The 27,986-nt window shown below is 37.1% G+C and overlaps 1 protein-coding gene across 6 annotated transcripts in view; it reads right to left on the reverse strand.

Annotated features, from left to right (window-relative positions):
• The window catches only part of LOC145214730 (uncharacterized), a 37,034-nt gene extending 9,362 nt beyond the window's left edge, over positions 1-27,672 (reverse strand). Inside the window, exons 1-27 of one of the 6 annotated variants that reach the window (XM_080083317.1) lie at positions 26,982-27,100; positions 25,264-25,443; positions 24,598-24,735; positions 24,301-24,440; positions 23,575-23,754; positions 21,817-21,990; positions 21,071-21,220; positions 20,842-21,000; positions 20,466-20,624; positions 19,964-20,099; positions 19,693-19,832; positions 18,115-18,282; positions 16,256-16,450; positions 15,452-15,619; positions 15,077-15,196; positions 12,027-12,197; positions 11,660-11,779; positions 9,689-9,859; positions 9,311-9,430; positions 7,880-8,047; positions 7,502-7,621; positions 5,664-5,834; positions 5,297-5,416; positions 3,326-3,496; positions 2,948-3,067; positions 1,517-1,684; positions 1,139-1,258 (exon numbers count right to left, since the gene is read on the reverse strand). In XM_080083317.1, the coding sequence (XP_079939443.1) occupies positions 1,139-1,258; positions 1,517-1,684; positions 2,948-3,067; positions 3,326-3,496; positions 5,297-5,416; positions 5,664-5,834; positions 7,502-7,621; positions 7,880-8,047; positions 9,311-9,430; positions 9,689-9,859; positions 11,660-11,779; positions 12,027-12,197; positions 15,077-15,196; positions 15,452-15,619; positions 16,256-16,450; positions 18,115-18,282; positions 19,693-19,832; positions 19,964-20,099; positions 20,466-20,624; positions 20,842-21,000; positions 21,071-21,220; positions 21,817-21,990; positions 23,575-23,754; positions 24,301-24,440; positions 24,598-24,735; positions 25,264-25,313 (3,817 nt within the window). In that variant the 5' untranslated portion in view covers positions 25,314-25,443; positions 26,982-27,100. Of the gene's footprint in view, positions 1-1,138; positions 1,259-1,516; positions 1,685-2,947; positions 3,068-3,325; positions 3,497-5,296; positions 5,417-5,663; positions 5,835-7,501; positions 7,622-7,879; positions 8,048-9,310; positions 9,431-9,688; positions 9,860-11,659; positions 11,780-12,026; positions 12,198-15,076; positions 15,197-15,451; positions 15,620-16,255; positions 16,451-18,114; positions 18,283-19,692; positions 19,833-19,963; positions 20,100-20,465; positions 20,625-20,841; positions 21,001-21,070; positions 21,221-21,816; positions 21,991-23,574; positions 23,755-24,300; positions 24,441-24,597; positions 24,736-25,263; positions 25,444-26,981; positions 27,101-27,577 lie in introns of those variants that run through there. The other 5 variants (XM_080083319.1, XM_080083318.1, XM_080083320.1 and 2 more) reach the window with 5 other exon arrangements.
• Positions 27,673-27,986: the final 314 nt, after the last annotated feature.

Below are 27,986 nucleotides of genomic sequence, written 5' to 3' on the forward strand. Positions count from 1 at the left end.
ATGCACCTAAAAATGTAATATAGTAGTATATACTTATTTTTTATTTGTGCCCAAGTTCAGAGACTGTATATTTTTGTGCTCGTGTATAACACAGACTATTAGGAAATAGTAGAGACTACAAGGTCAAAATACGCAATCATTGTACTCCAATACCTGTATAAATACTGTATTTTTTAATTTGAAATTTGTCAAATTTAAGAGCGCTAGCAAAATAAGTGCTTAGTCCAAGGCAGCAGTCGCCAACTCGCGGCGCTTTAACTTCTTTGATTTGGCTCAGTTTTTGAGATTACCAAATATTTTGATTGGACATTCTGTGTCGATTATGTCGAACACAAAAGTTGGAAATAAAACTTGCAGTGCAATAACATGAGCGAACCCACTTCTGGTAGTGAGCTACAACCACGTCCATATACCAAGAAACGTATAAAGTCTGAAAGAGGCAAACTTGCGGCGCACAGGTTAACACACAACGTTTTGCAGTGTGTGTGCGCGCGCAGCAAAATACCTGTTTGTTAATATTTGTGTAATGATAAGCGTTAAACAAATGAATTGCTACGTGGGGACGTGGAGAGTTTCAATTTCAAATGCTTTTACTGTTGACGAGACTAGTTTACCAAGTGTGCCTAATGCAAGAAACTAACTAACAACCAAAAATCGGAAGTCGTGAGACAAAAAATGTTTTTGCAGTAGCATTTCATTTCAAATTTCAAAACGGCTTTGTGGCTTCCATCGTTTTTCTTTACTCTGTGAAATTAGTCCGAATGGCTCTTAGAGTGCTAAAGGTTGGCGACCCCTGGTCTAAGGGTTAAAACACATTAAAATTTTGAACAAATTTGTAAAATTTTACAAAAACAGAAAAGGAAAAATACAAACGTTCAATAAATGGTAATCTTCTATGTAACTTATCGTTGTTGCGGTAAGTTAAGTAAGAGAGTTTTGTCTAGTGATAATAACACAGGAATTTTTGTGAATAAGGGTTCGCAGGATATAATTGGTTAATGAAATAGGACAAGGAATGATAAAGATTGAAGTTAACTGATTACACAAAATATGCTATTACTTCTTATTGTTTGTTAAAAAAGTCCATCATGATTGCATTAAACTTGGAAAAATGTATTTCACAAAAAAATTCTTTTACCTTCAAAAGCGAAAGATCCGGTAAACTTTTTCCACTTCGTACTAGTGATTCCATTACGTGTCGCTCCTATATACGACTCCATACCAACAAGTTTATAAACAGTAACACTTCCACCAGCATCTGAAAAACAGCAGGCGGTAGTAGTGTTTTCGCAAGCACACAATACAACGTTTTGTTGGTCCCATAACTGGCTAAGCCGATAGATCAAATCCTCGGACATTAATCGCGATTTCCTGATGTCGAAAAAATGAAAAGGTTTCATATACATAGATGTGACGATAACTTTTGCTGGTAATCAATAGATTTTCACGATGAAGGACTACAAAATTTAGGTTTGCAAAGCAGTGAAAATCTTATGTAATCAAACAATTTTTTTACCTGTTATTCGTCCGTCATGTATTGCAGCTGCACAAATGTATGAGTCTTCTGTGTAAATCCCAGAACCCCAAAGACGATCCACATGTGCAACGCATCCTTTGGGACATGCGAATTCGATAGAATCTTTTCGGTTGAAATTTATTTGGTCTCCTCGTTTGACACACATATCTGTAAAACAGTACATTTGGGTATTTTACATTTTTATAAAAATCTAAAACACACACCCCGACGTCGAAACATATATACCGACTTTCAGGGAAGGGAACCTTGTCAAAACTTGTGTTTAGACTTATGCACCTAAAAATGTAATATAGTAGTATATACTTATTTTTTATTTGTGCCCAAGTTCAGAGACTGTATATTTTTGTGCTCGTGTATAACACAGACTATTAGGAAATAGTAGAGACTACAAGGTCAAAATACGCAATCATTGTACTCCAATACCTGTATAAATACTGTATTTTTTAATTTGAAATTTGTCAAATTTAAGAGCGCTAGCAAAATAAGTGCTTAGTCCAAGGCAGCAGTCGCCAACTCGCGGCGCTTTAACTTCTTTGATTTGGCTCAGTTTTTGAGATTACCAAATATTTTGATTGGACATTCTGTGTCGATTATGTCGAACACAAAAGTTGGAAATAAAACTTGCAGTGCAATAACATGAGCGAACCCACTTCTGGTAGTGAGCTATAACCACGTCCATATACCAAGAAACGTATAAAGTCTGAAAGAGGCAAACTTGCGGCCCACAGGTTAACACACAACGTTTTGCAGTGTGTGTGCGCGCGCAGCAAAATACCTGTTTGTTAATATTTGTGTAATGATAAGCGTTAAACAAATGAATTGCTACGTGGGGACGTGGAGAGTTTCAATTTCAAATGCTTTTACTGCTGACGAGACTAGTTTACCAAGTGTGCCTAATGCAAGAAACTAACTAACAACCAAAAATCGGAAGTCGTGAGACAAAAAATGTTTTTGCAGTAGCATTTCATTTCAAATTTCAAAACGGCTTTGTGGCTTCCATCGTTTTTCTTTACTCTGTGAAATTAGTCCGAATGGCTCTTAGAGTGCTAAAGGTTGGCGACCCCTGGTCTAAGGGTTAAAACACATTAAAATTTTGAACAAATTTGTAAAATTTTACAAAAACAGAAAAGGAAAAATACAAACGTTCAATAAATGGTAATCTTCTATGTAACTTATCGTTGTTGCGGTAAGTTAAGTAAGAGAGTTTAGTCTAGTGATAATAACACAGGAATTTTAGTGAATAAGGGTTCGCAGGATACAATTGGTTAATGAAATAGGACAAGGAATGATAAAGATTGAAGTTAACTGATTACACAAAATATGCCATTACTTCTTATTGTTTTGTAAAACAAAATCCAGCATGATTGCATTAAACTTAGGAAAATATATTTCACAAAAAAAATTTTTTACCTTCAAAAGCGAAAGATCCAGGAAACTTTCCCCACTTCTTACTAGTGATTCCATTACGAGTCGCTCCTATATATGACTCCATACCAACAAGTTTATAAACAGTAACACTTCCACCAGCATCTGAAAAACAGCAGGCGGTAGTAGTGTTTTCGCAAGCACACAATATAACGTTTTGTTGATCCCATAACTGGCTAAGCCGATAGATCAAATCCTCGGACATTAATCGCGAAATCCTGATGTCGAAAAAATTAAACAGTTTCTTAAACATAGATCTGACGATCACTTTTGGTGGCAATAAATACATTTTCACGATGAAGGCATACAAAATTTAGGTTTGCAAAGCAGTGAAAATCTTATGTAATCAAACAATTTTTTTACTTGTTATTCGTCCGTCATGTGTTGCAGCTGCACAAATGTACGAGTCGTCTGTGTAAATCCCAGAACCCCAAAGACGATTCACATGTGCACTGCAACCTTTGGGACATGCAAATTGGATGGAATCTTTTTCGTGATGGAAACTTATTTGGTCGCCTCGTTTGACACACATATCTGTAAAACAGAACATCGGTGTATTTTATCTTTTTATGTTTTTTTTAATATATTTAAAGGAACTTTCTGATACTTTTTTCGTAGCGGTCCCTTTGTCACGTCTGAGTTAAGTCGGGCCGGGCTTTTCGGTTCGGGTTCGTTTCTTGACACAACCTCAAGTGTAAACACCCAAATGTCGAAATATGTATAACGTGCTACACAACAAATTTAAAACACTGACTGCAGGTCAAAACTTCTGTTTAGACTGATGCACCTTTAAAATGTCATATACTAGTACAGTGGTTCTAAACCTTTAGTGGAACATGGCCCCCTTAAATTAACTTTTTGGCCTCGTGGCCCCCTTCAATTTACCCTGTAAGTCCTGCGGCCCCCCATAAAAAATCAAAGTGGCAACCTGTGTTGGGATTCGGCAGTAGTTTCGGCTTTAAACAGGTCGAATGGAGTAGACAAGAATCCGTAATCGTGAAAAACTTCAATATAGACAAAGTGTGCAAAATAGTGGACTAAATTAGGGAATAAAGTTATTTCAACATACAATTAATTATGCACATTAAAAAAGAAAACGGCTTTCCGTGGGTGTTTCTGGTGAATCTACACCTGTGGCCCCAGGAGCACAGCTCGTGGCCCCTCTGGGGGGCCTTGGGCCCTGGTTGAGAACCACTGTACTAGTGCATACTTTTTTTAAGTTCTGACACGGCATATTTTTCAAAGGTCAAAGAAACACAATCAATATACTTCAATACTATGATGTATAAATTTGAAAGGTTAACACTGTATTTTTCAATTTAAAATCGTCAAATTTACGGGCCTAAGCAAGATCAGTGTTTAGTCTAAGGCAGCGGTCGCCACCCCGTGGTTCCGGATCCGCACCCGGCTCTCTGACTCCTTTGATTGGTCTTAGTTTTTGAAATTACCATATGTTTTGATCACACATTCTGTTACGATTATGTCGAACACAAAACTTAGAAATAAAAATTGCAGTGCAATAACATGAGCGAATCCGCTTCTGGTATTGAGCTACAGTCGCGTCTATATACCATGAAACGTATACAGTCTGAAAGAGGAAAACTTGCGGCCCGCGGGTTAACGCGCAAAGTTTTGCAGCATTTGCGCGCGGGCAACAATACTTGTTTATTAATATTTGTGTAACGATAAGCGTTAAACAGATAAATAATAATCAGTGTCTGAAGAAAACGGAACATATAATGCTACGTGGGAGCGTGTGGAGTTTCAATTCAATTGCTTTTACTGCTGACGAGACTAGTTTATCAAGAGTGCTGAAACAAACTAGCAACTAAAAGTCGAAGGTCGTGAGACAAAAAAACGTGTTTGCAGTGGCGTTTAAATTCAAATTTCAAAACAGCTTTGTGTCTTTCATCGTCTTTTTACTCTGTGAAATTAGTCCGAATGGCTCTTAGAGTGCTAAAGATTGGCGAACCCTGGTCTAAGGGAAATGACACATTAAAATTTTTAACAATTTAGTCTTAGGTGATGAGGTAGTTAGGGAGATTAAAAACAAAAAAACACAAAAGGGAAAATACAAACGATCAATAAATGGAAATCTTCTATGTAACTTATCGTTGTTGCAAGTAAGAGAGTTTAGTCTAGTGATTATAAAACAGGATTTTTTGTGAATAAGGGTTCGCAAAATACTATTGGTTGATAAAATAGGACAAGGAATGATAAAGGTTAAAGTTAACTGATTACACAAAATATACTATTACTTCCTATTGATTGTTAAAAAAGTCCATCATGATTGCATTAAACTTGGAAAAATGTATTTCACAAAAAAATGTTTACCTTCAAAAGCGAAAGATCCCTTAAACTTTCCACTCGGCATACTAAGAATTCCGTTACGAAACCTTCTTATATACGACTTCATTCCACCAAGTTTATAAACAGTAAAACTTCCACCAGCATCTGAAAAAAGCAGGCGGTAGTAATATTTTTGCAGGCACACAACATAAAAGTTTTGTTGAACCTATAACTTTGTAAGCCGATGGAACAAATTATGGGACGTTAATCGCGAAATCCTGACGACGAAAAAATGAAAACGTTTCTTAAACATAGATCTGACGATACATTTTGCTGGCAATCAATAGATTTTCACGATGAAGGCCTAGGTGTGCAAGACATTGAAAATCTTACGCAATTAAACACATTTTACTTGTGATTCGTCCGTCATGTATTGCAGCTGCACAAATGTACGAGTTGTCTGTGTAAATACCAGAACCCCAAAGAAGTTTTGCTTTTGCAAGGCAACCTTTCGGACATGCAAATTGTATGGAATCTTGTCCGTCAGGGAAACTTATTTCGTCGCCTTGTTTGAAGCACGTATCTGTAAAACAGTAGGCTACATTGGGGTATTTTATCTTTTTATGTTTTTTCAATAATCTCAAAGAAACTTTCTGACACTTTTTTTTCGTAACGGTCCCTTTGTTTGGCCCAAACAAATCACGTTTGAGTTAAGTCGGGCCGGGCTTTTCGGTTCGGGTTCGTTTCTTGACACAACCTCAAGTGTAAACACCCAAATGTCGAAATATATATAACGTGCTACACAACAAATTTAAAACACTGACTGCAGGTCAAAACTTCTGTTTTACTCATGCACCTTCAAAATGTTATATACTAGTACAATGGGTCTCAACCTTTAGTAGTCCGTGGCCACCTTATGGAACTTTTTGGCCTCGTAGCCCCCTTTAAGTAACCCTATGGGAATAAAGTTATTTGCAACATACAATAATTATGCGCAAAGAAAAGAAAATGGCTTTTAGTGGGTGTTTCTGATGAATTTACAGCTATGCCCCCCGGAACACAGCTCGTGGCCCCCCTGGGGGGCCATGGGCCCTGGTTGAGAACCCTTGCACTAGTACATACTTATTTTTTTATTTGTGCTTGTATATGTTCTGACAGTGTATATTTTTTGCTTGTCTATAACAGACTATAAGGTCAAAGAAACGAAATCAATATACTCCAATAATATGATGTATAAACTTGAAAGGTTAACACTGTATTTTTCAATTTAAAAATCGTCAAATTTACGGGCCTAAGCAAGATCATTGTTTATAGTCTAAGGCAGCGGTCGGCAACCCGTGGCTCCGGATCCGCACCCGGCTCTTTGACTCCTTTGATTGGACCTAGATTATTTTAAATAACCAAATGTTTTAATTGGACATTCTGTTACGATTATGTCTAACACAAAAGTTGGAAATAATATTGCAGTGCAATAACATGAGCGAATCCGCTTCTGGTAGTGAGCTACAACTGCATCTACCATGAAAGGTAAAGTCTGACAGAGGCAAACTTGCGTCCCACAGGTTAACACACAACGATTTGCAGTGTGCACACACATGTGTGCGCGCGCAGCAATACCTGTTTGTTAATATTTGTGTAATGATAAGTGTTAAACAAATGAATTGCTACGTGGGGACGTGGAGAGTTTCAATTTCAAATGCTTTTACTGTTGACGAGACTAGTTTACCAAGTGTGCCTAATGCAAGAAACTAACTAACAACCAAAAATCGGAAGTCGTGAGACAAAAAATGTTTTTGCAGTAGCATTTCATTTCAAATTTCAAAACGGCTTTGTGGCTTCCATCGTTTTTCTTTACTCTGTGAAATTAGTCCGAATGGCTCTTAGAGTGCTAAAGGTTGGCGACCCCTGGTCTAAGGGTTAAAACACATTAAAATTTTGAACAAATTTGTAAAATTTTACAAAAACAGAAAAGGAAAAATACAAACGTTCAATAAATGGTAATCTTCTATGTAACTTATCGTTGTTGCGGTAAGTTAAGTAAGAGAGTTTTGTCTAGTGATAATAACACAGGAATTTTTGTGAATAAGGGTTCGCAGGATACAATTGGTTAATGAAATAGGACAAGGAATGATAAAGATTGAAGTTAACTGATTACACAAAATATGCTATTACTTCTTATTGTTTGTTAAAAAAGTCCATCATGATTGCATTAAACTTGGAAAAATGTATTTCACAAAAAAATTCTTTTACCTTCAAAAGCGAAAGATCCGGTAAACTTTTTCCACTTCGTACTAGTGATTCCATTACGTGTCGCTCCTATATACGACTCCATACCAACAAGTTTATAAACAGTAACACTTCCACCAGCATCTGAAAAACAGCAGGCGGTAGTAGTGTTTTCGCAAGCACACAATACAACGTTTTGTTGGTCCCATAACTGGCTAAGCCGATAGATCAAATCCTCGGACATTAATCGCGATTTCCTGATGTCGAAAAAATGAAAAGGTTTCATATACATAGATGTGACGATAACTTTTGCTGGTAATCAATAGATTTTCACGATGAAGGACTACAAAATTTAGGTTTGCAAAGCAGTGAAAATCTTATGTAATCAAACAATTTTTTTACCTGTTATTCGTCCGTCATGTATTGCAGCTGCACAAATGTATGAGTCTTCTGTGTAAATCCCAGAACCCCAAAGACGATCCACATGTGCAACGCATCCTTTGGGACATGCGAATTCGATAGAATCTTTTCGGTTGAAATTTATTTGGTCTCCTCGTTTGACACACATATCTGTAAAACAGTACATTTGGGTATTTTACATTTTTATAAAAATCTAAAACACACACCCCGACGTCGAAACATATATACCGACTTTCAGGGAAGGGAACCTTGTCAAAACTTGTGTTTAGACTTATGCACCTAAAAATGTAATATAGTAGTATATACTTATTTTTTATTTGTGCCCAAGTTCAGAGACTGTATATTTTTGTGCTCGTGTATAACACAGACTATTAGGAAATAGTAGAGACTACAAGGTCAAAATACGCAATCATTGTACTCCAATACCTGTATAAATACTGTATTTTTTAATTTGAAATTTGTCAAATTTAAGAGCGCTAGCAAAATAAGTGCTTAGTCCAAGGCAGCAGTCGCCAACTCGCGGCGCTTTAACTTCTTTGATTTGGCTCAGTTTTTGAGATTACCAAATATTTTGATTGGACATTCTGTGTCGATTATGTCGAACACAAAAGTTGGAAATAAAACTTGCAGTGCAATAACATGAGCGAACCCACTTCTGGTAGTGAGCTATAACCACGTCCATATACCAAGAAACGTATAAAGTCTGAAAGAGGCAAACTTGCGGCCCACAGGTTAACACACAACGTTTTGCAGTGTGTGTGCGCGCGCAGCAAAATACCTGTTTGTTAATATTTGTGTAATGATAAGCGTTAAACAAATGAATTGCTACGTGGGGACGTGGAGAGTTTCAATTTCAAATGCTTTTACTGCTGACGAGACTAGTTTACCAAGTGTGCCTAATGCAAGAAACTAACTAACAACCAAAAATCGGAAGTCGTGAGACAAAAAATGTTTTTGCAGTAGCATTTCATTTCAAATTTCAAAACGGCTTTGTGGCTTCCATCGTTTTTCTTTACTCTGTGAAATTAGTCCGAATGGCTCTTAGAGTGCTAAAGGTTGGCGACCCCTGGTCTAAGGGTTAAAACACATTAAAATTTTGAACAAATTTGTAAAATTTTACAAAAACAGAAAAGGAAAAATACAAACGTTCAATAAATGGTAATCTTCTATGTAACTTATCGTTGTTGCGGTAAGTTAAGTAAGAGAGTTTAGTCTAGTGATAATAACACAGGAATTTTAGTGAATAAGGGTTCGCAGGATACAATTGGTTAATGAAATAGGACAAGGAATGATAAAGATTGAAGTTAACTGATTACACAAAATATGCCATTACTTCTTATTGTTTTGTAAAACAAAATCCAGCATGATTGCATTAAACTTAGGAAAATATATTTCACAAAAAAAATTTTTTACCTTCAAAAGCGAAAGATCCAGGAAACTTTGCCCACTTCTTACTAGTGATTCCATTACGAGTCGCTCCTATATATGACTCCATACCAACAAGTTTATAAACAGTAACACTTCCACCAGCATCTGAAAAACAGCAGGCGGTAGTAGTGTTTTCGCAAGCACACAATATAACGTTTTGTTGATCCCATAACTGGCTAAGCCGATAGATCAAATCCTCGGACATTAATCGCGAAATCCTGATGTCGAAAAAATTAAACAGTTTCTTAAACATAGATCTGACGATCACTTTTGGTGGCAATAAATACATTTTCACGATGAAGGCATACAAAATTTAGGTTTGCAAAGCAGTGAAAATCTTATGTAATCAAACAATTTTTTTACTTGTTATTCGTCCGTCATGTGTTGCAGCTGCACAAATGTACGAGTCGTCTGTGTAAATCCCAGAACCCCAAAGACGATTCACATGTGCACTGCAACCTTTGGGACATGCAAATTGGATGGAATCTTTTTCGTGATGGAAACTTATTTGGTCGCCTCGTTTGACACACATATCTGTAAAACAGAACATCGGTGTATTTTATCTTTTTATGTTTTTTTTAATATATTTAAAGGAACTTTCTGATACTTTTTTCGTAGCGGTCCCTTTGTCACGTCTGAGTTAAGTCGGGCCGGGCTTTTCGGTTCGGGTTCGTTTCTTGACACAACCTCAAGTGTAAACACCCAAATGTCGAAATATGTATAACGTGCTACACAACAAATTTAAAACACTGACTGCAGGTCAAAACTTCTGTTTAGACTGATGCACCTTTAAAATGTCATATACTAGTACAGTGGTTCTAAACCTTTAGTGGAACATGGCCCCCTTAAATTAACTTTTTGGCCTCGTGGCCCCCTTCAATTTACCCTGTAAGTCCTGCGGCCCCCCATAAAAAATCAAAGTGGCAACCTGTGTTGGGATTCGGCAGTAGTTTCGGCTTTAAACAGGTCGAATGGAGTAGACAAGAATCCGTAATCGTGAAAAACTTCAATATAGACAAAGTGTGCAAAATAGTGGACTAAATTAGGGAATAAAGTTATTTCAACATACAATTAATTATGCACATTAAAAAAGAAAACGGCTTTCCGTGGGTGTTTCTGGTGAATCTACACCTGTGGCCCCAGGAGCACAGCTCGTGGCCCCTCTGGGGGGCCTTGGGCCCTGGTTGAGAACCACTGTACTAGTGCATACTTTTTTTAAGTTCTGACACGGCATATTTTTCAAAGGTCAAAGAAACACAATCAATATACTTCAATACTATGATGTATAAATTTGAAAGGTTAACACTGTATTTTTCAATTTAAAATCGTCAAATTTACGGGCCTAAGCAAGATCAGTGTTTAGTCTAAGGCAGCGGTCGCCACCCCGTGGTTCCGGATCCGCACCCGGCTCTCTGACTCCTTTGATTGGTCTTAGTTTTTGAAATTACCATATGTTTTGATCACACATTCTGTTACGATTATGTCGAACACAAAACTTAGAAATAAAAATTGCAGTGCAATAACATGAGCGAATCCGCTTCTGGTATTGAGCTACAGTCGCGTCTATATACCATGAAACGTATACAGTCTGAAAGAGGAAAACTTGCGGCCCGCGGGTTAACGCGCAAAGTTTTGCAGCATTTGCGCGCGGGCAACAATACTTGTTTATTAATATTTGTGTAACGATAAGCGTTAAACAGATAAATAATAATCAGTGTCTGAAGAAAACGGAACATATAATGCTACGTGGGAGCGTGTGGAGTTTCAATTCAATTGCTTTTACTGCTGACGAGACTAGTTTATCAAGAGTGCTGAAACAAACTAGCAACTAAAAGTCGAAGGTCGTGAGACAAAAAAACGTGTTTGCAGTGGCGTTTAAATTCAAATTTCAAAACAGCTTTGTGTCTTTCATCGTCTTTTTACTCTGTGAAATTAGTCCGAATGGCTCTTAGAGTGCTAAAGATTGGCGAACCCTGGTCTAAGGGAAATGACACATTAAAATTTTTAACAATTTAGTCTTAGGTGATGAGGTAGTTAGGGAGATTAAAAACAAAAAAACACAAAAGGGAAAATACAAACGATCAATAAATGGAAATCTTCTATGTAACTTATCGTTGTTGCAAGTAAGAGAGTTTAGTCTAGTGATTATAAAACAGGATTTTTTGTGAATAAGGGTTCGCAAAATACTATTGGTTGATAAAATAGGACAAGGAATGATAAAGGTTAAAGTTAACTAATTACACAAAATATACTATTACTTCCTATTGATTGTTAAAAAAGTCCATCATGATTGCATTAAACTTGGAAAAATGTATTTCACAAAAAAATGTTTACCTTCAAAAGCGAAAGATCCCTTAAACTTTCCACTCGGCATACTAAGAATTCCGTTACGAAACCTTCTTATATACGACTTCATTCCACCAAGTTTATAAACAGTAAAACTTCCACCAGCATCTGAAAAAAGCAGGCGGTAGTAATATTTTTGCAGGCACACAACATAAAAGTTTTGTTGAACCTATAACTTTGTAAGCCGATGGAACAAATTATGGGACGTTAATCGCGAAATCCTGACGACGAAAAAATGAAAACGTTTCTTAAACATAGATCTGACGATACATTTTGCTGGCAATCAATAGATTTTCACGATGAAGGCCTAGGTGTGCAAGACATTGAAAATCTTACGCAATTAAACACATTTTACTTGTGATTCGTCCGTCATGTATTGCAGCTGCACAAATGTACGAGTTGTCTGTGTAAATACCAGAACCCCAAAGAAGTTTTGCTTTTGCAAGGCAACCTTTCGGACATGCAAATTGTATGGAATCTTGTCCGTCAGGGAAACTTATTTCGTCGCCTTGTTTGAAGCACGTATCTGTAAAACAGTAGGCTACATTGGGGTATTTTATCTTTTTATGTTTTTTCAATAATCTCAAAGAAACTTTCTGACACTTTTTTTTCGTAACGGTCCCTTTGTTTGGCCCAAACAAATCACGTTTGAGTTAAGTCGGGCCGGGCTTTTCGGTTCGGGTTCGTTTCTTGACACAACCTCAAGTGTAAACACCCAAATGTCGAAATATATATAACGTGCTACACAACAAATTTAAAACACTGACTGCAGGTCAAAACTTCTGTTTTACTCATGCACCTTCAAAATGTTATATACTAGTACAATGGGTCTCAACCTTTAGTAGTCCGTGGCCACCTTATGGAACTTTTTGGCCTCGTAGCCCCCTTTAAGTAACCCTATGGGAATAAAGTTATTTGCAACATACAATAATTATGCGCAAAGAAAAGAAAATGGCTTTTAGTGGGTGTTTCTGATGAATTTACAGCTATGCCCCCCGGAACACAGCTCGTGGCCCCCCTGGGGGGCCATGGGCCCTGGTTGAGAACCCTTGCACTAGTACATACTTATTTTTTTATTTGTGCTTGTATATGTTCTGACAGTGTATATTTTTTGCTTGTCTATAACAGACTATAAGGTCAAAGAAACGAAATCAATATACTCCAATAATATGATGTATAAACTTGAAAGGTTAACACTGTATTTTTCAATTTAAAAATCGTCAAATTTACGGGCCTAAGCAAGATCATTGTTTATAGTCTAAGGCAGCGGTCGGCAACCCGTGGCTCCGGATCCGCACCCGGCTCTTTGACTCCTTTGATTGGACCTAGATTATTTTAAATAACCAAATGTTTTAATTGGACATTCTGTTACGATTATGTCGAACACAAAAGTTGGAAATAATATTGCAGTGCAATAACATGAGCGAATCCGCTTCTGGTAGTGAGCTACAACTGCATCTACCATGAAAGGTAAAGTCTGACAGAGGCAAACTTGCGTCCCACAGGTTAACACACAACGATTTGCAGTGTGCACACACATGTGTGCGCGCGCAGCAATACCTGTTTGTTAATATTTGTGTAATGATAAGTGTTAAACAAATAAATTGCTCCGTAGGAACGTGGAGTTTCCCAAAGACGTTTCACTTTTGCATGGCAACCTTTCGGACATGCAAATATAATGGAATCGCTTCCGTGAAAATTCATTTTGTCGGCTCGTTGGATACATGGATCTTCAGAACACATTTAGGTACTCTTACTTTTGTATTTATTTGTTAACTATCTAAACCAAACTTTCTAAAACTTTTTTCGTTGCGGCAAGTTAGCAATTTTCCACGACATTCGCAGTGCAAACTGAATATCGTGTCGAGGTTAACTGTAGATATTTCCCAGGAAAATAAAATATTGTGTTAACGACAAAACGCATGTTCCAAACAAACTGCATAATTGGTAAATCTGGAAATAAGCGAGTGCTTATATTATAACTTGTGATGTACATTGCATGACGAACAGCCCGTGCAATTTGGTATATACAGCGGCCCAATTAGCTATCAAACAAGATTGCAGTAAAACTTCAGGCTCTTGGTGTGATTGATCGCGTGGGAAACCTCCCCAAATTGGAACCCGCTGATCCACACCAAGGTGGCCGTGCAACCACTTTGTTTTGTGTCCCGACTCAATTTCTTGCGCCTTTCTGGGTATAAAACATCAGTATAACTCGAACCTATAATCGCAGACAGCTTTACAAGAATATAGTATGTCGGAAAATCCGAAACATACAACGGGCGACTCAATTTCGAAGTGAAATCATGGAGTTTCAAACTACACTTTAAATATGCAACGTGCCAACTTTACCTCCAAACACATATAAGTATGTAATTTTTATTAACGCATCTAGCGCCACCGCCTTCGCCGTCCACTTTGCCCCTTTCTTTCGATAACATTGTGCAACTAAACCTCAATAAAACAACTTTTAAACCTCATATTATTTGCGTTTGTTGCTATGTAAGCAGTCATTGTCAGTTTGGGAGTAACAAACAGTTTGTAGGCTCCCGGTTGATGCGTTCAGTGGTATTCGTTCTTTACCGATGCCCGAAAATGCAGTTTTGCTGGAATGAGAGTTATTCCAATCCCTGGGTGTCTTGAGGCTCCGAATTCGCATTGCAGTTTGAATCGAATCCTAGAGCTTTATCCGAATTTTTTCCGATGGTGGTGAACTGGTTATAAAGATTTTTTTTCTCATTTTTATTATGTTTTATTAAAATCTTCATTGTGGTTGGTTTCAACGTTGTTATTAATTTCAAACCTGACCTAAACCCAAATGCCCTAACCGTCTGCAGTTTTTCTGCAAATTTGAAGAAAAGGATTTCGAGAATTTCGAATTCGACCTCGAAAACATGCGGGTGCTGAGACATCGCCTTTAATCAAGCGAACACAGTATTCTTCAAATGGTATTTCCACCTTCAAATGCTATTTTTAATCCCTTTTATTGCTTTCTAGACACTGAAGATGCTTTTTAGCGAAATTAATTTGTTTTTACAACACTGTCAACACTGATTTCAGCCTGGAAATAAACATTTCCCGAACTTGTGATTTATAAAATGAAAGGTGGAAATCGTTGCGACAATGGCAATAGAATAGGGAAAGATTCCCAGAATAAATTTACCAGGATTTGTAACATTTGATTTTTAAAATTAAAAATAGTATTTGACCGGTTATATAAAGTGCTGTCAATTGATCGGTCAATTGACCGTATTTGACCGGTCAATTGACCGGCTTGCCAACCCTAGGTTGAAGTGATTCTGATTACACAAAATATGCCATTACTTCTTATTGTTTTGTCAAAAAAAAAGTCCAGCATGATTGCATTAAACTTGGGAAAATATATTTCACAAAAAAATATTTTACCTTCAAAAGCGAAAGATCCCTCAAACTCATCATACTTCGTACTAGTGATTCCATTACGTCCCACTCCTATATACGACTCCATACCAACAAGTTTATGAACTGTAACAATTCCACCAGCGTCTAAAAAACAGCAGGCGGTAGTAGTGTTTTCGCAAGCAAACAATATAACGTTTTGTTGATTCCCTAACTGGCTAAGCTGATGGATCAAATCCTCGGACATTAATCGCGAAATCCTGATGTCGAAAAAATGAAAACGTTTCTTAAACAAAGATCTGACAATCACTTTTGGTGGCAATAAATAAATGTTTACGATGGAGGCATACAAAAGTTAGGTTAACAAAGCAGTGAAAGTATTATGATCAAACAGATTTTTACTTGTTATTCGTCGGTCATGTATTGCAGCTGCACAAATGTACGAGTCGTCAGTGTAAATACCAGAACCCCAAAGACGACCCACATGTGCAATGCAACCTTTCGGACATGCAAATATGATGAATTTTTGTCCATGGAACTTCATTTCGTCGACTCGTTTGACACATGGATCTTCAAAACACATTTAGGTACTTTTACTCTTGTATTTAACTTATTTATTAATTATCTAAACCAAAATTCTGATACTTTTTTTCGTAGCGGCCGCAATTTTCTACGCTATTCGCAGTGCAAAGTGAGTATCCTGTCGAGGTTAACTATATATTTCCAAGGAAAACAAAATATTGTGTTAACGACCAAAAGCTAATGTCCCGAACAAACTACAAAATTGGTAAATCTGGAAATAAGCGAGTGCTTATATTATAACATGTGATGTGCATTGCATGACGAACAGCCCGTGCAATTTGATATATACAGTGGCCCAATTAGCTATCAAACAAGATTACAGTAAAACTTCAGGCTCTTGGTGTGATGGAATGTATAGGTCGCGTGGGAAACGACCCCAAATTGGAACCCCCTGATCCACACCAAGGTGGCCGTGCAACCACTTTGTTTTGTGTCTCTACTCAATTTCTTGCGCCTTCCGGGATATAAAATATCAGTATAACTCGAACCTATGAGTTAATCGCAGACAGCTTTACAAGAATACAGTATGTCGGAAAATCCGAAGCATACAACGGGCGACTCAATTTCGAAGTGAAATCATAAAGTTTAAAACTACACTTTAAATATGCAACGTGCCAACTTTACCTCCAAACACATATGAGTATGTAATTTTTATTAACGCATCTAGCGCCACCGCCTCCGCCGCCCACTTTGCCCCTTTCTTTGTCACTTTCCACAACTTCTTTAGGAGCCTTCCACGCAACGTGCTGTTTATTCCATTTTGGGTGCTTCCCAAGTATGAAGGCATACCAACGAGCATAGTCACAGAAAGTGGTTTATCTACAAAAAAGAACACAAATTTCGCAGCCTGTGCAGATGTATTCTTAAACTTCATCATGAAAATACTGTCCGACATAGAAGACTACACTAGTTTTAAACGTTTAAACAATTGTTAACACAGCACACCGATACTGTCGCAGAGAAAAGTTCGAAAAACTGCCCTGTTTACGTACAAGTATAGTAATGACGTCGTGCCAGACCAATTTTGTAAAAAGTTGACAATCTGACTATGCTAAAGCGTGCGAGATGTTTTTTTCGAAACCATTTTGTCGGAAGATACACAGTCTTTTGTCAGTAAAGCAAATTGGTGTACAAGTTGGGATAAGCTAAACATTTGGAAAAAATAAAGTTCGTTTAGGACATAAGAAATGCACCAAAAGCAACCCTACCTATCAGTTGACTTGCAAGCGTTATGGTTGCTGACCATGCAGTGAACGGCCATATGCTTTTTACCCCCACCATCACACTAACGATACTCACAAATTTGTATACCAGCCCACATTCCTAGTTTTAAACACCAATCCACCTTTTTTGAAAAACTTATGCAAACATTATACGAAGTTCACTTTATATCTGTACTTTACCTATCTGCCGATGCATTCTGTTTTAACTTTTTATCTGATCTTGATTAGACATTCACGATTTTTTCCGATCATTGTGGTTGGTTTCAATGTTGTTATTAATTTCAAACCTGCCCTAAACCCAAATGCCCTAACCGTCGGCATTTTTACTGCAAAATTGACGAAAAGAATCCTACGGAATTCGAACTCGAAAACATGCGCGTGAGGCATCGCCTTTAATCAAGCAAACACAGTATTTTATAATAGTATTTATGAACTACGCTTTTTAGTGACAAAATGAAACAGATTTTGCAAATAATTGTTTTTGGGAAAATTATGCCTACAAATATCGGAAAATTCGGTGGTATTCTTATCAGCTCAAATTAACTAAACTAGGCTATATACCTGAATTACCGCCACTAAAATGTCACGTACTTTCCTAAAGTCAACCACCGCCACGAACGCCTGGTGCTAACGATGTAGCTACGGCTATCCACCACAGACCCCGAACCCGGTCCGAAACTGAATATTTTTTTAGAAGCCCGTTTAGGGCCGAAAGTTTGATTGCTATGTCTATTAATAACTGCCTTATCCAATACAAAGGCAACAAACGCAATAGACCATGACATTCAAAGGCTTGAACAAGGCGTTTAGGGCAGTTGGGCATTAAGTTAAGTCCAGCAACCTACTAATTTGCTGGTTACAATTATTTAAAAAGTCGGGCCGGAATAAAGCCCGTTTTTTCAAGAAACCCAAGCTCGAGCCCAGTCCGAACCCGGCCCGGAAAGCCTGGCCCGAAAAGCCCGGCCGACTTACAATTTAGATCCCTTTCGCCTTACACTATTTCGCGAAGGTGCTATTGTGGCTTGGTGATCGTTCTAGTGCTGTTTTGCTGCTACGAATTCTTTTACTGCGCGAATAAGCTAATCTTAACACAGAATAAGCTAAACAGAATGACCTATTGCAGATATACAAAACATTAATAACGTTCCTAGCTTATCATTTGAATCAGCATTTTCAGCAAAAAAAAAAAAAAAAAACTTGCGCCAGAATAGGGAAGGTACGTTACCGATACCACAGTGATTGTTCATTTGCAAATCTAACCTGTATTTTGACCATCATGTGCAGCAGCGGCACATACGTTAGAATCCTCTGTATATATTCCTGTTCCTCGAAGAAGAGGTAACGGAAGATTGCAATCAGAACTGCACGTGAACATCACTGAAGTTTCTCCGTTGGAATTAAGTTGCTTGAATTGTGTCGAACAAACATCTAATTTCAAAATATACGATCAATAAACTAAACCAAAGCATTGGCATCACAAAAAATCAAACTATTAAATGAAAAAGATCTAGGCAGGTTGCAGGTTTTAATGGCTGAATGCTAGTGGTATTCGAATTTAACTCTGATTTTTTGCATTATTTGCATGTTTATGCGAGCAGCACAAAAAACTTAAATTAAAAATGCGTCGAAGTGTGAAACTTTTCACAGTTTCTAAACATAACTTTGCTTTGGCTAGGATACTATGTCCAAAACCAGTTTTAAAAAAGCAACTTCTGTCAGAAAATTAAAATATTATAGCAAACACTGACAAATTGGCACATGTGCGACAAACCGTTTCACGTGTGTTTCGCTCAAACTGGAAGTTGACCTACAACCACCTACCGCTGCGACGTATCCAAACCGGAAGTAACCTCATAATGACGTTTTATTGCGGTTTCACTAAAACTCACACACACGAAGTTTGGTTTCACGCGTTTATGTGAAAGAAACAAAACACGCAACCTTGTATAGCAAATCTGAAAGCGCTGTCTAACTATTGCTGAAAAATATACAACTACACAGCACTAATTTACTGTAGGCTTTAAGACAGCAGAGTAGCAAGTCTAACCATTGCCTTTTACAGCGTGGTAAAGCAATCTAACAATGTGCCAGCTTAATTTTAACATCGAAAACAATGCCTGGTACACGGGGCCTATTAATCACTCCCACCTCATCTTGTGGAAATGAAGAGTTTTGACGCATATTCAAGGCTATACGAGTAATTATAGGCTAGTAAATAATAACTCATTGCCAGCAACAGTTTAAAAATTCAGCACATTGGCGGTTGTATTTCTGACCTTTTGTGAAAACGAATAGTTTGGGATAATAACGTGAACAGAAGGTAAATCTGAATAAAAGTTACAAATAGCTGTAAAACAAAAGTCTGAAACTCCTTGGTTGTAAAGTCTTGTGTAGCTGTTTCAAAATTTACCGTTTTGGGGACCTTTTGGTTATTTGGCGTCAAAATTTTAACTTCGATTAACTTTATGTCACGCGTGTGAATTAAAAAAAATCAGCAACTTTGTTTTAACAAGCCAGCACTAGGCCTAAGCAAAAAAAAAGGAAACGATAATATGTGCTAAAACTTACACATGTAGTTTGTATTTTAATCATAAACATTACTGCCAGTACTGGTGTATATAGAGTACGTATTCTACAGGTTGATTGAAAACTTGTGCTGATGATGACAAAATAGATTTGAAACGTCTAAACGATGTATTCTATATACACCAGTACTTTGGCAGTAATGTTTATAATTAAATTACTTTTCAAGTCCGTGTATAGTGTTCCTAAGTAGTTTGTATTTTTTCCTGAAAGTAGAAAATACGATCCAGCGTCGCATCTAAACTGTAAACCTACCTTCACACTCGCATGCTGGGCACATGTCGCAAGTTTTTGGGCAGTAATCACTGGCGTAGCTTGGAATGTCCGAACAGTAAGGTTTGAATTGATCGCAACTTGCTCCTTCTATATCTTCGCACTTACAGTCGTAGCAGACTCTGTGAATTGAACATTTGACATTTTGTTTGCAATGCAGCTTTCGGATAAAGATAAAAATGTAAACTGAAACATGAGTTAGCTAGCTTACGTGTAGTCAATTAACGTGTGGAAGCTATCTTAGGCAACTTACGGGCATGGTTTTTCGACGCAAATCTTTGATTCAGAGTTAAGCCCTTCGCATGAATCAAGGCAACGTCTTTCGCGATTCTTTGTTCCATTTCCACAGCTCACAAGACAATTGCTCCACTGAGACCAATCGCTCCAACCTCCAAAAAATTTTCAAACTTACATGGCAACCAATAAATGACATCTCGAAAAAAAAAGTAACGCCAGGCACTCTGTCTACAACTCAACGGACTTAAAAATACTATCTCTCTGTACATATGAACTTACACAAATATTATAAAAGAAATTATGCAATAATAAAACTATCGACTTTTTTTAAAAGACAAAACAACCGATATTGACAAGGGTAATGGGAGAAGTTTAGTAACAATTTATTTCTAGGTCAGTGTAACTCATTGTAAAGTAAACTCGGTAATCAAATTTGAAGCAATATTATCAAAAAACAAAAATCATCAAACAACTTAACACAAAGCTTAATAATAATTTATAAGACTATATTAACCTACCAGTATGACACGGTAGAGTGTTACATGGAAGAGTTTCTGTTGAGTATTCTCCACAGTCCAGAGTGTATCCGGAACTGCACACTCGGATTCTGGTTGTGGTTCCACCTGCGCACGGTTCTGTACATAGGGTCGGGCTTGTCCATGGACCCCAACTGTAAACTGCAAATGAAAAACGATAAAACAAAAAATGATGTAAAAAGATAAATGTCTATCCAAAGCAGTTTTTGGGTAAATGTTCCATCAGCAATAGTAGGGGGATCACCACACGCTGAGAAAAACGCATGTTAGGATATATATAAGATAAATGTATATCCAAATCAGTTTTGTGTCTACGATTTGAAAAACTTTATCTGCCAAAAACTGCATTTCTACCTACCAGTTGAACACTCTTCAGTGTTACACGGCAAGCTCTCTAAGTTTTCACTTCCACAGTCGCCAGTTATTCCAGTACTGCAAAGTCGTGTTCTCGTCGTCTGTCCTGTTCCACAGTTTTTACTGCACGATGACCATGGATCCCAACTAAGCCAAGTTGTCTCTTCAATATAATAGCAACAGCACAAGTTTTTAACTTTATGTGGCCTAAGACGGTAACGCAAGGGCCTTACCTGGACATGAAATTATTCTACACGACTCAACGTATGTTGAATATCCCTCACAGTCTTGAACATCCCCAGTATTGCAGTTTCGTGACCTGCGACGATATCCAGGCCCACATGTTTCAGAACAGGATGACCAGTTGTTCCATTCGTTCCAAACTGTTAGATAAGAACTGGCAGTATTTTTAAGAAGCAAATAAGCAACTCCCACATAGACAACATCATTACCAATGATTGAGGGTTATTGCAAACTGAGGATAAAAGAATATAATACCAATAAAGCAAATAAATTTAATCAAAATTTTGTAAAACAAGTTAAAACAATATCAACCTGCAAACAATCTCTTCATATAATGCATTTTATATGGTAATCTAGCAACTTCTAGCCAAATCACAGACAAAGCTTTAGTAAAAGTTTGCTTGTTTTTATTAATCAGAAACTTTGTAACACAAAATAATTAATTAATTGACAGACGATAAATCAGAGAAATATTAAATGTATTTTAACATCTGCGGCGACAAACAAGATTCATTCATTGCATGGATTCTTTCATATTGGATTGGATAATTAGTAATCACAGATTATGGCAGTATGACAATGTGCAAAAAGAAAGAAAGTCTGCAATATTTATTCTACTAAAACACCTAAACTTGCTCTGGTTTGTGTCATTCATGTCAAAGTTAAACCAACAATCACCATGGGTGTTATTGGTTTCTTTCTTCCAAACAAAACTGAATGTGTTTTATGTACATACCTATTAAAACGCAGGCTGGACCAGGAGTCCATCTTCCATCTTCTTGACATGTTATTGTACTACGTCCTTCAAGTGTATGTGTATTAGCGCAAGTATAAGTAATTGTATCCGTTGGTGTGTATGGAGGTGCTGGAGTGAAAGTTCCATCAGCAATAGTAGGGGGATCACCACACTCTGAAAATAACTTATATCAGGATAGTATACTTAATGAAGCGATGAGAGGCAGATGCACAAAGGGTTATGGCTAATCGTATTAACTTCAACCAGGGTTGTTTCATTCCTTTTTTGTGGCACGCGATGACCATGGGTAACTTTCAAATGATACGAGACCACAAAAAGGTTGGGACCGCTGATTTGGTACAATGCATATTTCAGATTTGCCTGTTGAAATCACTAATTTGGATGGTGAAATGTATAGGTGAATTCTACCCAACACATACTTTTTTATATCTATTAAACTGGTCTGATTTCGTAGCTGTTTATATTTTTGATTGCACTGACAAAAATTACATAAAAATTTGATTACATATAGGCTTGTTCAAGATTTGTAACAGATATTCTTGAATGCCTAGTCCAGTGGTTCCCAACCGGGGTGCCGCGGCACCCTGGTGTGCCAATTGCAATGCTTAGGTGTGTCGCGAGATATTGATAGTACAATACTGCAGTCCATTCTTTATTTTAACTTTAATTATACCTTGGCTGTTTCTTGATTAGCCATATATCGTATCCCCATGTAAAAATTCCAACAAAATTATTATGATGAAACAAGCGAAACGCCTTATGGTGTTAAATGAAAAAAGGGGTGCTTAACATTTATTAGTGCTGTTGGCAGTCACGGCGGTTTGCAGGGCAGATTGTCACACGTCTGGTAATTACGGAGTTAATCCCAGAAAGGAGCCGGGAATAACCGCGAGACGTGAAACCTAATACGCACTAAAACTCGGTCAGATATAAATAATTCCGCACTTCACGGGTTTAATCCTTAAAATTTAGAAACGTCACAAAATTGATCTAGATTTGTAAGGGTGCCGCAAACAATCTATCTCATTGATATAGAGCGCCGCAACGGAAAAAAGGTTGGGAATCACTGGCCTAGTCATTCGGGGTCAAACTGTTGAAAACCATCCATTTATCATCTATAATCGCAGTATCAACAATTATTTACATATTTAAAAAAAACAAACATGTCGCATGTTTGACTAAAAGGCCCTGTTGACTGAAAAACGGATGTTTGTGAGTTCAAAAAGAAGAAAATAGGTAAAACTACAAGTAACAAAATTCTTTTAAAAACATTGCTATGTACCAACCAACAAAGTATGAAACTCCTGGGTCATGTACTCTAGTAAGTTTAGTGTTGCGAAATTATTTTTCTTATTTTTATTTGTAAAGTGCACAGAACGTTTCCATTATAGATATCCGTTTATTTGTATCTCACCATACATCTTTCATGTTCATTATTTGTTCGTTTCCCTTGTGTCAATTGTAATAATAATAATAATAAAAGTTTGCTTATAAAGCCGGTTTCAGCATGTTATTCACGAAAAACTGGTGTGCTGTTTAAAAGTGGATACATCAATTTTCACGGCCGATCTCTTGTCTCAAGCTGCATTGATCAAAACAGTGTGCACTGTACGTAGCCTGTTTCACTCATGTTTACCTTCAAATGTAAATGTGTTTCACTTTTGGTCAAACCAACAATCACTACAGGTGTTATTAGTTGCTTTTTCTTAAACAGATTGAATGTTTTCACATACATACCTATTAAAACACAAGCTGGAACAGCAGTCCATATTCCATCTTCTTGACATGTAATTGTACCATTTCCTTCAAGTGTATGTGTAGAACTATTAGTGCAGGTATAAGTAATTGTATCCGTTGGGTTGTAGGGAGGTGCTGGGGTGAAAGTTCCATCAGCAATAGTAGGGGGATCACCACACCCTGACAAAAATTATAGTGGGCGTTTGGTAAACGGTTGAATTTAGTGCCTTTGTCCTTATTGATTTATTAAAGGACATTTGGTGTATTGAAGTTATTGCAACGTTGCCGATTTTAAACAGTAAGACGCCCCGTTGAGTGAAACCAGTGTTGGGTAAATTCGGCTTTCGTGGCGAGCGATTATCAAAGAATCCTTGAGCGTTTGCAGAATAGAAGAAACGGGGAATATTTAGGATTGGTTGGGTGCCTTGAGTATATTATATTTGGCAAAGGTAACATCGCCTAAACTTGAAAAAAAAACTAAATTGAACCTAAATTGCTACACTCATTTCCGGGTCTTTGAGTAAACCACTGGGTAATACGGAGTCATACTTTGGTAAGATCAACTACGGCTGACTATCTGTTACACATGTTTTTTGAAAGCACCTTTTCTAAACAATCATCTTGAGTTAAAAAATGTAAGAAATACAAAATTACCATTGAAAACTATAAGTATCCCCTTTCCCCTACAACATCTGGGCTTGTGTCGCACTAATGCTGCAAACCTACCTTCACACATACATGCTGGACACAAGTCGCACGTTTTTGGGCAGTATTCACTGGCGTAGGTCGGAACTTGCGAACAGTAAGGTTTGAAATGATCGCAACTTGCCCTTTCTCTATCTTCGCACTTACACTCGTCGCAAACTCTGTGTTACAAAAATTTGAAAAAAAATACAATTGGTTTGCTATGGAGTTTTGGATGAAGACAAAAATGTGAACAGCAAATATGGGGATAGCAAAACGTGAGTTAGTTAGCTTACGTGTAGTCAATTAATGCAACTCTTTTTATCATAGGCTACTTACGGGCATGGTTTTGTCACGCAAATCTCTGATTCAGTGTTAAGCCCTTCGCATGATTCACCAAGGCAACTTCTTAGGCGATTTTTTTTCCATTTCCACAGGTTACAGAACAATTGCTCCACTCGGCCCAATCGCTCCAACCTCCGTAAAATTATTCAAACTTACATGACAACCAACAAATAAGATCCCGATTAAAAATGAGGCGCCAAAGCACTCTGTCTTCAACACTACGGACTTAAAAAGTAGTTCGACCAAAAAACAATTGCATGAATCAAAACTGTTTCTCTCCATACATACACATACTTATATATGCACATGTATATGACAAATTAGATTTTGCAATAATGATACTTTTTTAAAGTTAAGACAATCGATATTAACAAGTGTTTTTGAAAAAGTTTAGACAATTTATTTATTCCAACGTCAGTGTAACTTAGAAGTAATATCAACGCTAATTAAGTTTGAAGCAATACAAAATTATCAATTCTGAAATACCAACAGGGCAAAATAAAAACGCCAATTTGGATGAACGACGAGAAAAGCTTTGGCATTTTGTGGCCTAGTATGATAACGTAAACGTCTTACCTGGACATGAAATTCTTACACATGACTCGACATTTGTCGAATATCCCTCACAGTCTTAAAACTGAATGTGTTTCATATACATACCTATTAAAACACATGCTGGACCAGGAGTCCAACTTCCATCTTCTTGACATGTAATTGTATGATTTCCCTCAAGTGTATGTGTAGAACTATTAGTGCAAGTATAAGCAATTGTATCCGTTGGTGTGTAGGGAGGTGCTGGAGTGAAAGTTCCTTCAGCGATAGTAGGGGGATCACCACACTCTGAAAATAACTTATATCAGGATAATATATTTAATGAAGCTGTGAGTGCTAAAAATAACATGGATAAGTTAAATTTACTTAAAACTGTACTTACTGTACTAAATATTAAATCAATTATATGCAACTATTTCCAGTTGATCACCAAATATAATGGTTGCCGTGTGTTCACCCATGAAGGTCAACATGGACGGACTAAAATCTATGAAGTGTATGAAAATCCTGACAGTTCGGGCTATTAGCGTTGGGGTTATGGTTTATTTTTACAATAACATTATAATCCAAGGTTAGCTGCATTTTGGGGCTAACATTTCTACAAGCGTGCGGTACTATCATTGTGGTACTATCTGGTGTTTATACCACTGAAAATACGCTACAATATCTGGTGTTTATACCACTGAAAATACGGTACTATCTGGTGTTTAATACCACCCTCAGAGCATGTTAGAATATTAGCCCAAATATGTATTAGAGATTAATTTATACTGTCCTTGTAATTGCAAACCTTCACTTTAACCGTTAGTGCAAGAATTAGTTGTTTCACTTGGCTGATTTAAATTTTCCTTCAAACGTGATTCGTAAGACATTGAAATATTCATCCGCGAAGGAGCTTTGCTTTGAACGGCACGTATTTGAGCTATTTTTGTGTAGGTTTTGCAGTTAATATAAGTGTAAATAGCTTAATTTTTTGTGTCTTTTTGTTTGTATTAAAACTATACATGCTAACAGCATCGGTGAATTTGTTAAGTTGTCAGGTATGGAACCGCTGGCTACTATCGGCCTAGTTACTCAATATTTTTTAGTATATCTGTTATGTCCTTGTTTGACTTGAATTAATGTGAACTGAACTGTCATTGATCTGATTAGAAGTAATTGGAAATCATTCTATTGTAGAATGTGACCGAATAATGTAGATTTATTTTGTGACCTGTGTGTACTGCTTAAATGGTAAACGTGTTTTCGTTGCTATTACGTCATAATTATATGTTTTGTGGTTTAAAGAAAAACCGTTGCCATCGCTAAAGACGTTTTCGTCTAGGTTATTTCGTCAAATGCGAACATTCGTTTTATCAATTGTGATAAACAAGGCAGGGCCCGGCAACGCACCTGACCTAGCCGTAGGTATCCAAAAAGGAGGACACATTGTTGAAAAAATGAACATGAAAAAATGCTTTAAGGGCCCCAAAAAAACTAAAAGCCTGAGAAATTAGACGGTATAGAATAGATTGGATAAGTTTCACTCTTATCACACAAAATAAGCTTGATTTAAAAAAAAATGCAAAATCCAATAACCTATACTGCTGTAGCAAAGCGGGTGGTAAAGTTCTAGTGACCTCGTATCACACTCAGACAAACAAACATAATCATTTTGTACAACACAACATTTTGGTAGATGGTAGATGAAGTATAAGTAGAATGATATTTTATGTTAAAGTAAGAAAATGGGCCAAGTACAAAAACTGAATCTACAATCCAGCAATACATAAACACAAGTCGTGATCAGTAGTAAATATTAGCTTAATTACGAAAAATGATCTCACGTTCTGTCTCGCATAAATTGCAAGATTTTGCACAATTCTGCGATAGCCAATTCGAAGCCCGACAATCATACCGAGACGACCAAAATCTGCACGAGTTCGCGTTGTGTGTATCCTTGCAAACCTCTGTAATGTAACATTAACAATTAATGAGACCAGTTTAGATAAGGTCAAGTCAGTTGTTCCCAAAGCATCGGTGCGACACGCAAACCACTATCGAAAAATGTTGTGTCTTTTTTACATTTATCTTGAATACATACATAATTGAATAATGTAACTTTATATGCACAACAAACTATTTACAAGCAGCCGTTGGTTGACAACTGGTGTTTTTCCAAAGGTTTTTTTAGCTTAAATCTCTTGCGCGATAGTAGAGTTTGGACAAACATCTGCAAGTGTTACGTGTTGCATGCGAAAGACCAGGGCCGTAAAACAGATTTATGCACAACTGACATTGTTGATCTATTTCTCAATAAGCAAAGGGTAAGCAGACTACACCAACAGTAAACCTTTTACTATCTTTTACCGTATAATCTCACAGACACACACTATGCAAAGAAAGCATGTTTATAAACGCGGGTAGAAATATGCATCATTACCTTGACTAACGCTCGGACCAAACAGTGCTAATATCAACGTTAAAAAGCAAATCAACATGTTAACTCGATGGTGTTTTCTCAGAACTACTTGCCCAAGCTCATTTTGACAGGCTATAAAAGGTGATTGGAGGCGTTTCTTTTATCAATTTTTGGGCATCGTTCTTCTGCCTGGAGGAAAATTTACAAAATTTTGCGGTTTTTTGCAGAAGCCTTCGTGTGCGTCTTTTGACCAAAATAGGTGTCAACTTAGAGCTGCAGGGCGTGCTGCTGCATTGGAAATTGAAATACAAAAATGCTATGAAACAAATTAATTATCTTTTAAAAAACGAATTTAGAGAAAGCTTGTTTGACTCATTACAACCGTGAGAAAAATGTATGGGCGCGCAAAAAGAATCTAAAACGCAAATAA

Source organism: Phallusia mammillata, chromosome 2 (genome assembly GCF_965637545.1).
Source record: "Phallusia mammillata chromosome 2, kaPhaMamm4.hap1.1, whole genome shotgun sequence".
In the NCBI taxonomy this organism is placed as follows: Eukaryota; Metazoa; Chordata; class Ascidiacea; order Phlebobranchia; family Ascidiidae; genus Phallusia; species Phallusia mammillata.